The following is a 12288-nucleotide window of genomic DNA, read 5'->3' on the forward strand; positions in this document are numbered from 1 at the left end:
CTTTGTGTTTATTGTCCAAGCTTTTAATGCTGATGTTTAAATAATTGTATAAGATCCTAAATATATATTTTAATTTGTGTCAGGTGCAGTTCCAACAGTAACAGCGAAAATCATTGGGGATGTAAGTTTTATTATTTTTGTTGGTATTGCCACTGTATTTATTTTCCATTTTTATGCAGTATGAATATGTCTAAGCTAATTTGCCCTCCTTTATTCTCTATTTATTATATAAAATAAATAGCATGAGCTCATTTAATCTTTGTTCAGGAACAGGATTTTCTGGTTATTTAATTAGATCTTATAGGTACTTTAATTTCTTTGAATGCTTGCTATCTCTGTGTCATTACTGAAAGTTGTTGTTTTTAATTGTACAGAATTAAAGTAAATTGTACAGAATTCAGGCATAAAAGGTTTTTGGAGCATTCTGTAATGTAGTCAGATTGTAAATAAAATGTATACTTTTTTTTTTTTTTTTGGTGAGGAAGATTGGCCATGAGCTAACATCTGTTGCCAGTCTTCTTCTTTTTGCTGAGGAAGATTGGCCCTGAGCTAATATCTGTGCCCACCTTCCTCCACTTTTATATGGGATGCCACCACAGTATGGCTTGATGAGTGGTGCATAGCTCGGTACCTGGGGTTCCAAACCTGCGAACCCCTGGCTGCCGAAGCAGAGCATGCAAACTTAACCACTATGCCACCAGGCCGGCCCTGTAAATAAAATATTTATAAAATGTAGTGTATTTCCCATCCAGTGGAGATTATGCTGTAAATAAGCATTGCGTTTTTTCTTTTTACTCAGTATTTTTTTTAAAATAAATAATGAGAAAAACTTATAACTAGAACAGTGGCATTTCTAAAGTGTTTCCTGGTCTCTGGAATAACTTTCACATCATCTTTTTTCAAGTTACTTAAATGATCATAAGTGATTCTGTTATTTCTAATTATCATGAAACTAAGTCTTCTAAGACTTAACTCAGGCCACCGCCCGGTGGCGTAGTGGTTGAGTTCATGCACTCCACTTCAGCAGCCCAGGATTCGCGGGTTTGGATCCTGGGCGCAGACCTATGCAATGCTCATCAAACCATGCTGTGGCGGCATCCCATATACAAAAATGGAGGAAGGGGCCGGCCCGGTGGTGCAAGTGGTTAAGTGCACGTGCTCCGCTGCAGCGGCCCAGGGTTCGCCGGTTCGGATCCTGGGCACACACCGACACACCACTTGTCAAGCCATGCTGTGGTGGCATCCCATATAAAGTGGAGGAAGATGGGCACGGATGTTAGCCCAGGTCCAGTCTTCCTCAGCAAAAAGAGGAGGATTGGCAGATCTTAGCTCAGGGCTGATCTTCCTCACAAAAAAAAAAAAAAAAATGGAGGAAGATGGGCACAGATGTTAGCTCAGAGCCAATCTTCCTTACCAAAAAAAAAAAAAAAGACTTAGTCAAGAAGTAACAGTTCTCATTTTAAACTCAGCCAACATTGTTATTGATCAACAATGTCATACAATAGAAATAGCATTTTTCTTGGTAACCAGAACTGATAATTTGATACATTTGGAGTCAATATATAGTTATCAAAATATTCCTTTATCACTACTGATATTTCAGGAAATTGTATGGTTACATACTTAGTTGAATATGTTCTGTTTTGCATGTAATTCCAATATAGTATTTCTTTCGAAATTATAATATTTCTCGTAATTAGTGATAAGCTTTTGAAAACCTCTTTGGTTTCTGATTTATTTACTAGGCAAGTACACAAACAGATGCCCTGAAACTGCCACCTTCCCAGCCTCCAAGACTTTTGAAGAATAAAGCTTTATTGTGCAAACCCATCACACAGACTAAAGCCACCTCTTGCAAACCACATACTCAAAACAAAGAATGCCAGACAGGTATGTTCCTTGTGCTTTCTTCATTTCATTTTTTTAGGGGAAAGGAATGTGGGATCTGCTTACATTAATTGAGTATCTACTGTTTCCTAGGTGATGTGTTTGGTTGCTTTATATACATTGCCCAATTTAGTTCTCACAACATCCCTGTGAGTTAGGTATTTTCACCATCTGAGATTTAACAAGTTATGGCAAAGAGAAGGTAGTTAATTGATAATACCATACTGTGAACACTTCGTTTAATTTCCTCATTAATGGCACTGTATATTATGGAGTAAGCATAGACTTTGGAATTATGTAGACAGGGTCTTAATTAAGAGGAATTATTATCTTCTAGACTATTTCAAATAGTCAGTTCCTTTGGGGAGAGCTTCGTGGCATTCTTTTCTTTTGAACTGCCTCCCCCCCAGGCAAAATCTCTGAGCTACTTCTCTGGATGCTGGGAACAGTGCTAGCCTCTGATCTTCTCAGCTTCCCTCTCCTGGCTTGGAATCTCTCCCCTACAAGTGATGTGGGGTGGGGGTGATTGGGACCCCAGTGTTCTTGGCCTGCAGTTCCTGGAGTAGGGCCTCTATCCTGTGGGTGGCAGCTAGGTGGAGGAAGGGAGCCCCCAGCCTGTTGACTGCAATCACCTGAGAATTAACTTGTTCACCTTAAGTTGGAGGGAGTGAGAAATGATGGTGGCCTATTCCTCCTGGTGAGATATGGTAACCCTTGATCGGGAGCTGAAGGAAGAGGAGACTATGTTCCTGGCCATACCCACCCAGAGTGGAGCTTCTGTCAGATTGAACTGGCTGAGCTGGGGCTGTGGAGCAGGTGATAGATCAAATGTTATAGACTTCTAGCGTCCTTACTGCATTTTAGTAGATTTTCTTGAATAAATGTTTCTATATTTGCTATATGCCCTTAGGACAATTTCCAAAGAATTTAAATGGTGGTTTTTTAACAGTTTTCACCAGCTTTGCTTATTTCACTAGGGAATAGGTCTGTGGAGCTCCTCACGCTGCCATCTGAAAGTCCCAGAATTTTTAAATTAGAAAGAAATCCTCGATTCCTAGATCTGGAAGATTATCCTGTAGGCCAGTGTTTCTCAAACATTAGTATGTATATGAATTACTTGGGAGTTTTATTAAGTAGATTCTGATTTAGTGGAACCTGAGGTTTTACATTTCTTGCGAGGTCTCAGGTAATATCAATGCTGCTGGTCTGTGGACCACATTGAATAGCAATGCTATAGATAACTTAGTCCTATATTTTTATTGTATCAATAGTGGTTTATTTAGTATTGTGTAGCTTGGTTTTCAGACATCTATAATCATGTAATGTGTTTTTTTTTATGTCCACTGCACCATGGTAAAATTGACCCCATGTTATTTCCAACCTTTAACCCTAGTCAAATTGTCACCTTTTCTCTTCTTGTCACTAGCATTGCCTTTCTCCTACATTAGTGATTTTATAATTATCTAGCATATTTTTCTGGCACATGGAAAGGACTCTATAGATACTTGTGAAATAATTGAACGAATCCTCCATCTTTCTCGCTTTTTCCCCTACTCATATTTAAGTTAGTTTCTGAGTTTTGTTTCATCTTTTTAATACCTTAGAACATCTGCTGTATATATTTATTCTTTTTTGTAGGTATCATAACCACCCTAGTTCAGGCCCTCATCATCTTAGTTCTTTTTTTTGTGTGAGGAAGATCAGCCCTGAGCTAACGTCCATGCTAATCCTCCTCTTTTTGCTGAGGAAGACCGGCTCTGCGCTAACATCTATTGCTAATCCTCCTCCTTTTTTTTCCCCAAAGCCCCAGTAGATAGTTGTATGTCATAGTTGCACATCCTTCTAGTTGCTGTATGTGGGACGCGGCCTCAGCATGGCCGGAGAAGCGGTGCGTCAGTGTGCGCCTGGGATCCGAACCCAGACCGCCAGTAGCAGAGTGCACACTTAACCACTAAGCCACGGGGCCGGCCTTAGTTCTATATATTGTAATCGTTTCCTACTTTTACACTTCATTTATTTATTTTTTGTTTGTTTTAACTGAGGCGTAGAGAAATTAGCTTTTTTTTTCCCCTGAGGAAAATTCTCCCTGAGCTAACATCTGTTGCCCATCTTCCTCTTTTTTTTTTTTTTTTTTTTTGTGAGGCGGACTAGCCCTGAGCTAACATCTGATGCCAATCCTCTTCTTTTTGCTGAGAAAGATTGGCCCTGAGCTAGCATCCGTGCCCATCTTCCTCTACTTTATACGGGACGCTGCCACAGCATGGCTTAACAAGCAGTGTGTCAGTGCGCGCCCAGGATCCGAACCTGCAAACTCTGGGCCGCCACACCGGAGTGCGTGCACTTAACCGCTGCGCCACCTCTTTTTTTTATGTGAACTGCCACCATATTATGACCACTGATAGACAAGTGGTGTGGGTCCGCCGCCAGGAACCGAACCTGAGCTGCCGAAGCAGAGCGCGCTGAACTTAACCACTAGGCTACTGGGGCTGGCCCTACTTTTACACTTTATATACTCTTTGTTCCATGCCAAGATGGCAGCCAAATTAATCTTTTTTAATGCCATTTTCGTCACATTACTCTGTGCTAGCAGATTTATAGTAGCTCCGTGCTATCAACTAGAAATGGTTTTAAAATGTGCATTCTAGCCTTACAAAAATGGTCCTTCTACCTATTCGGTCTCTTCTTGAACATACACTACTTACTCACACTACTTACTCACGTTAGCAGTTTTCCATACCCCTCTTCTAAGGTCACTGTTCCAGTCCTTCCCATTCGTCCATCCAGATTCTATCTTTCATTCATTTTATCCTCATATTGTTGATAATGATTGTGTTGCCCACTTTTTGTTAGTGCTGAACTCAAGCCTTTCTTTGCTATTTCAGTTATTTCTCCTTTCTATGAACACTTCCTGTCATTGATTACACGTCTTTTAAACTATAAATCTCTATATGCTTTTAAAAATTTTTTGTTACAGTGTTTCTAACCGTCTTTGTTTTTTGTGCCATTTTTTTAATTAGAAGACACTCCAAGTCAGCCCCAGATCATTGTGGTGCCAGTTCCCGTACCAGTGTTTGTGCCCATACCTCTTCATCTTTATACTCAGTATGCACCGGTCCCATTTGGAATTCCAGTTCCAGTGAGTAATCATTTAGAGATTAAGACTAATCTAGTATACATTTTCCTCAATTAAAATTTTACAGCTCCCTAAAAATACTTTTCACTTGTTGGTAAAATATACCTGACTCTGGTTGGCTATTATCATATTACTGTATTACTTAATATGGCTTATATAAAGAACTGTTTTTATTTGTACCCTGCCTTCTCAGAAAAAGCTATGATATAGCTTTTTTATCATGTTTCATACACTATACGACCACTCAAATAGAAAAAGATCAGAAACTGTGTGTGTTAGAATCCTAGATTCTAGCAAGAGTGGAAAGGTGAATACTATGATTTACATGATTCTCACTTTTTATTAAAGAAAAATGTATTCATTTTTTATTGGAAGCATATTTTTCATTGGTACTGAATTCTTAAGGGAAACAGTTGTTTGAATATGTTAAGCAAGAAATATAATCAAAAACAAAACAAAAATGTGTTAGATAATTATTCTTTTAGAGGCTTCAGAGATATATTTTGTTGAGTGTCCAGAAAAGCTTTTACTCAATTTTTATTTAAATGGCTGTAGTCTTATAAAAACAAACTAGCAAGACTATTTTAATCATCAGCAATAGAAATAGTTTGCATTTTTATTGTAGTACTTAAATCATCTCACAAATAATAGGATTTTTTTGGTGAGTAAGCTTGGCCCTGAAGTAGCATCTGTTGCCAATCTTCCTCTTTTTGCTTGAGGAAAATTTGCCCTGAGCTTACATCTGTTCTAGTCTTCCTCCATTTTGTATGTGGGACGCCTCCACAACATGGCTTGATGAGTGGTCCCTAGGTCCATGCCTGGGATCTGAACTGCGCCCGGGATCCCAATCCAAAAATCCCGGGCTGCCGAAGCAGAGCGCACGAATTTAGCCACTATGCCACCGGGCCAGCCTCACAATTAATAGTTTTGATGACGAACGTGTTGCCTAAGAAACTCTTCAGTCTATCCTTGGTCTTTCAGATGCCTGTCCCTATGCTTATTCCACCCTCAATGGATAACAAAGATAAAGTCACCGAGAGTATCGAAGACGTTAAGGAAAAGCTTCCCTCACATCCATTTGAAGCTGATCTCCTTGAGATGGCAGAAATGATTGCAGAAGATGAAGAAAAGGAGAAGACTCTATCCCAGGGAGGTTGGTAGAATTTTAAAGTAAAGAAAGAAAAAACACACCCACAGATTTTCAGGCAACTCAAGTAATTTTAAGTATCATACAGTCAAGGAGTTTCTTTTATTTGTGTTTAAATACGAGGTCTGTGGATTTGTTAAACTTATTGATACCTTTGAAAGCTCTATCCTTTTTATAAAGGCAAATAAGTATCGATATTCAATACAGTTTTTAGTTCTTAATGATTCCAGGAAAATAACCTATAAATCCATGGTTCATGATGATTTTCTGATTTTATCCCAGTAATCAAAGCCATGGTTCCCAGATAAGAATTCCTGTTATATAATAACCAGCATGTTGGTAGAATGTAAATAGAACCTTAGGATGAAAAACATTTGGCTCAAAATGACTCACAGATAAATCCCATTTTATGAGTAGAGAATAATGATGATAACAATAGTTAAGATTTATGTGCTTACCATACACATTGTCCTAAATGCACTATGGCATCGCCTCCATTAATCTACACAACACCCCTTTGAGGACTGTACTTTTTACTTCAGATTCCTCATTTGGAAAATAGGATGTTTATATCTGCCCTGGTTATGCAACCAGGAAGTGATGGAACTGGAAGTTGAATCCAGGTCTGACTCCAAAGCAAATGTTATTAACCAGAGCCTAGTAATATATATTCCAGAAAGGTTTCTATCCTTAATTAGCACGTCCTTGAATTTTGGATATAAGATGAGACAATCATAAGAAGAGAGAGAGAAAATGTTTAAGATAGTTGAAATACGTAGATGAATTTTCACAATGGCCTTTCCATATATCACTGATAAGTCAAGAAAGAATTCTTTTCCTGACAATTTTTTCTTTTTTTCAGTGATGGTTTTTAGAAAGCTAGCTACTGGGTTTTGATTTTGCATAATAAATGCTAGATGATTTTCCAAACACTGTAGCATTTCAAAAAACTATAGTCAACTTTTCTTTTGTGTTGCTAGTAAGTTTTTAAATCATACATATTCTGAGAGATGGATAAAAAGCTTGTTAGTTATTATCCCAATGTTTCTGGTCTCATTTTGCTCTTTAGTGTATAATCTCATAATTCTGATTCATTTATTTGTAGATTTTAATGTCTTAGAATATTGCTCCTATGCTTGATTTTCTAACTTCTGATATTGAATTTGGAAGTTTAAGCAATTCCTGATGATAAACCTCATTTTAAGTTGGCTTCTCCATTCACATTAATAGTTAACATTTATCAAGTGCTTCCTCTGTGCAAATATCATGGGTTTGCCTTAGCCTACAATTGAGTCAGATAGAAGAACTTTCAAGACTAAGCTTCATGACAGATATTGTAATCACTATAGTGTAAGTAAAATCAAATGGTTTAGAAACGTAAAGAGGGAGAAATGAATTCCAACTGAAGGGATCTGGCTAGTTGATCTTTGATTTTAGGGGAAAGAAGCAATTTTCCTGGGTTTTTTTTAAAAACTTGATGTTTTGGTAATTTGAATCCTTAAGCTTCTTACTTTTAAAGAAGTTTATAATTGATAGAACTGTGTTCTGTTTAGTTCCATGTGCTGATTGCTCATGTAACTTATATTTATATTCTAAGTCTATTGGCTTTCTAATGCAATGGTAAAGCGTATTATATTTTGGAGGGAAAAAAGCAATTTAGAGCAGATTTGTCAATCTGTGAATAAGTATTGTGTGTGTGTGTGTGTGTATGTCTGTCATTGTAAAAAACAGTTATTTCAGATAGCACAAGAGTGTAAAATTCAAAATAAAGGTCTCTCTTTATTCATGACTTCTTTCATACTGCTATCCAGAAGTGTAACCACTGTTATCAATCATAATTTGTTTAACCGCATTTACCACTAATGCCTGATTTTATTAATGAGTCATTCTTTCTGCATATGAAGGCTAGTTACCTAGAACTCCCTAGTATGATTCATGTGTATAGGGCAGTCATTTCATTTGAGATGCAGTTTGCTTCGTGTATACAGTCATGCACCGCATAACGACATTTTGGTCAATGATGAACCACATATATGATGGTGGTCCCATAAGATTAGTACCATATAGCCTAGTTGTGTAGTAGGCTATACCATCTAGGTTTGTGTAAGTACACTCTGTGATGTTTGCACAACGACGAAATCGCCTAACGACACATTTCTCAGAACATATCCCTGTCGTTAAGTGATACATGACTATACATATAAGTTGTTTTATTATGTGCTTTTCTTTTTCTTTAGGATCCCAAACTTCTGAACAGGAACTCTTTCTAGACACCAAGATATTTGAAAAAGGTTTGTGATTGTAAATATGTTTGGCTCTTAGAAATATTATCCTTTGTTAGTGATACAAACTCACAAAGTATTAGCATCCTTGTATTGAATATTTGCAATTTTAGCTATTTGTAGGGGGCATCAGATGTCTATGATTATGTGCTGATTTGTAATGAGAATAATAAAAACTACCTCAAATATTGGTTTTAAGGATTAAGTGAGATATTGCTTTAAGGTGTGTGCCAAAGAGATGAATCCAGTTCTGTGAGGCTGGTGAACAAGTTACTTCATTCTTGAGTGTACCTAGGTAATTGTTCAGCAACCATAATCTCAGTTTTTGGTATTCAGGGGTTCAGGAAGGTTTCTGAGCATGTCAAGAGTCTATCTTATTTTGAGGGCTTATTTGTTTTCTGTGTATTCTAGACCAAGGAAGTACGTACAGTGGTGATCTTGAATCAGAGGCAGTATCTACTCCACATAGCTGGGAGGAAGAGTTGAATCATTATGCCCTAAAGTCAAATGCAGTGCAGGAGGCTGATTCAGAACTGAAGCAATTCTCAAAAGGGGAAACTGAACAAGATCTGGAAGCGGATTTTCCATCAGGTTTGTACAGTGTAACCTGTCTGCTGAAAGTCCTTTATTTTAAAACATTGGTACAATGCTGAAATGACATTAGAAGCAGTTATAATGTGTGATAATAATCTAGGGCACAAATGGTCCCTGCCTGTGAAGGCATTAATTTGTACCATATTGTTCTTATAAGTGGTTAATTTGTTTTGTTTTGTTTTTTACCTTTCCCCCAGTAACCATATAGGAGGTTTTCTTGATTGTTATTGAAGTTTTTAAGTTGTATATCCTTTATTTCTCTTAAGTATATAAGTAAAATTCTTATTCTATTACAAACAAAATAATGAGTATAGTAATGACTACCTGATATTTCCTCCCCCAGTCTAAGTCTTTGTTTAAGTCTAGGAGTTATTTACCTCACATTATGCTTTCTGCTGATTATTTATAGAATCCTTTGACCCACTGAATAAAGGACAGGGAATCCAGGCACGTTCCCGAACAAGACGACGACACAGAGATGGCTTCCCCCAGCCCAGACGAAGAGTAAGCAGTAGCTTAATTTTTCTAGTATTTTCTTTCCTTCGTTCTATCTGTGTTTATTAGTTCCTCCTGTTTATAAAACTCTGTATCAGCCAGGGTTGAGGAATTCCATACATTGTTTTACAACGTTGTATTTTTGTGCTTTTGTTTTTGTTTCTTGTAGTTAAGAACTGTATCTTTTATTTTACATTTCTTTTAGCAGGGACATTTATTTTTATTTCTATAATTGAGGGGTTTTTTTTGTTTTGCTTTGTTTACTTTAAAAATCTTTTTATAATCCTTGTTGTGGACTTTTCTTTTTTTAAATTTAGCTTTCTTTTTACGTATTATAATAATGAGGTTCACTATTTTGTATAGTGTAGTATAATAGTGAAGTTCACATGGACTGTTTTTCATGTTGACAGACCTTTCCCATACCAAAAATTAAAAGAATAATAGCCTTATTTTTTTTAATTAGCTCTAAGTTACAATTACATTTAAAAATTCATAAATTTTAAGTGTACAATTTCATGGGCTTTGACAAATATATTCAGTACGTAACTACCACCACATTCATAACACTTCCACTGTCCCAAAAACTTCCCTTGTGACCTTGTCAGTCGTCATCTCCAGCTCCTGACAACCATCAATCTGCTTTGCAGGTTAATGCAAAACGATACTGCTTTGCCTTTTCTAAAATGTCATATAAATGGAATCTCATGATTTGTAGTCTTCTGTGTATCACTCTTTTCACTTAGCATGTTTTTGAGATTCATCCATGGTGTTTCATGTATCAGTAGTTCATTCCTTTTTATTTCCAAGTAGCATTCCATTGTATGGATAAACCACAATTCATTTAACTGTTTAACAGTTGATAGAAATTTGGAGTTGTTTCCATTTTGGGGCTATTTTGAATCAAGCTGCTATGAACATTTTAGTATAAATCTCTGTGTGAACATATGTTTTCATTTGAGGAAAAATATTCAGGAGGGGGTTGCTGGATCTTATAGTACGTATATTTTTAACTTTGTAAGAAAGCTGCCAAACTGTTTTCCAAAGTGGGCGTACTATTTTGATTCCCACCAGCAATGTGTGATTTCCATCTGCTCCATGACTTTGCTAACACTTGGTAGTATCAGTTTTTAATTTTAGCCATTGTAGTGAATGTATAGTGGTATCTCACTGTGGTTTTTGTGTGTGTGTGTGTGAGGAAGATCAGCCCTGAGCTAACATCCATGCCAATCCTCCTCTTTTTGCTGAGGAAGACTGGCCCTGAGCTAACATCTATTGCCAATCCTCCTCCTTTTTTTCCCTTTTTCTCCCCAAAACCCCAGAAGATAGTTGTATGTCATAGTTGCACATCCTTCTAGTTGCTGTATGTGGGATGCCGCCTCAGCATGGCCGGACAAGCGGTGCATTGGTGCGCATCCGGGATCCGAACCCGGGCCACCAGCAGCGGAGCTTGCGCACTTAACCGCTAAGCCACGGGGCTGGCCCCCTCATTGTGGTTTTAACTTGTATTTTCCTAATGACTAATGATGTTGGGCATCTTTTCATATGCATATTTGCCATTCGTGTATCTTCTTTGGTAAAGTGTCTATTCAAAACTATTGCACATATTTTTATTGGGTTGGTTATCATCTTATTTAGTTGTAAGTGTTCTTTACTATGGATATAATTTTTTTTATCAAATATATCTTTTGCTCCTATTCTTTTACTTCCTTTTTTATTTTCTTAATGGTGAAGAACAGAATTTTAAAATTTTGAGGATGTCTACTTTATTATTTTCTGTTCTTTTATTTACACTTTGTGCTTTTTAGTATCCCATTTAAAAATCTTTATTTAACCTATGGTAACTAAGATATTTTTATTATGTTTTCTTCTAGTTTTATAGTTTTTGCTGTTAGGTTTATCTGTGATGCATTTTGAGATAATTTTTATGTATGAGTTGAGGCAAGAATCAAGGTTCATTTTTTTTTGTATAAGGATATCCAGTAATTCTGGTACCACTCTTGGGAAAGACTGTCCTTTCCCCATTGAATTACATTGACATTTTTGTTAAAAGTCAACTGACCATATATGTGTTGGTCTATTTCTGAAACCATTCTGTTCTATTGATTTATATGGCTGTTTTTATACCAGTACCAACTATCTTGATTATTGTAGCTTTACAATCAGTTTTGAAGTCAGGAGTGTAAGTCTTCCAGCTTTGTTCTTCTTTTTCAAAATTGTCATTTGCATTTCCATATAAATTTTGGAATCAGCTTGTCAATTTCTATTAAAAATCCTGTTGGAGTTTTGATTGGAGCTGTTCTGTATCCATAGATCAATTTGCAGAGAATTGACATCTTAGCAATTAGGAGCTGTCCAATCCATGAAGATAGTATCTTTCTGCTTTATTTAGATCATCTTTAATTTCTCTCAACAATGTTTTATATGTTTCATTGTACAAGTGTTATATTTGTTAAATTTATCTAAGTATTTAAAAAATTTTTTGATCCTGTTGTAAATAGTATTATTTTTAAATTTCATTTTCTAGTATTCCTTTGGCGTGTGAAAATAGAGATGGTTTTTGTACATTGGCTTTATATACTGTGATTTCGCTGAACTAAAATTCTTAGGATTTTCTATGTAGACAATCATATTATCTGTGAATAAAGACAGTTTTACTTTTTCCTTTCCAATCTTAATGCATTTTCTTTCTTTTTCTTGATTTATTGCGCTAGCTAGGATCTTCAGTACCACGTTGAATGTTAGTGGTGATA

General features: G+C 36.5%; 1 protein-coding gene across 7 annotated transcripts in view; it reads left to right on the forward strand.

Moving 5' to 3' along the window:
* ZMYM4 (zinc finger MYM-type containing 4) overlaps window positions 1-12288 on the forward strand; it is a 149813-nt gene that overhangs the window by 118155 nt on the left and 19370 nt on the right. For all 7 annotated transcript variants that reach the window (XM_058553641.1, XM_058553636.1, XM_058553640.1 and 4 more), the window contains 7 exons: window positions 84-121; window positions 1746-1890; window positions 4905-5023; window positions 6002-6173; window positions 8405-8458; window positions 8861-9040; window positions 9453-9547. In XM_058553641.1, coding sequence (XP_058409624.1) covers window positions 84-121; window positions 1746-1890; window positions 4905-5023; window positions 6002-6173; window positions 8405-8458; window positions 8861-9040; window positions 9453-9547 — 803 coding nt within the window. The remainder of the gene's footprint in view (window positions 1-83; window positions 122-1745; window positions 1891-4904; window positions 5024-6001; window positions 6174-8404; window positions 8459-8860; window positions 9041-9452; window positions 9548-12288) is intronic.

Source organism: Diceros bicornis, chromosome 13, assembly GCF_020826845.1.
Source record: "Diceros bicornis minor isolate mBicDic1 chromosome 13, mDicBic1.mat.cur, whole genome shotgun sequence".
Lineage (NCBI taxonomy): Eukaryota > Metazoa > Chordata > Mammalia > Perissodactyla > Rhinocerotidae > Diceros > Diceros bicornis.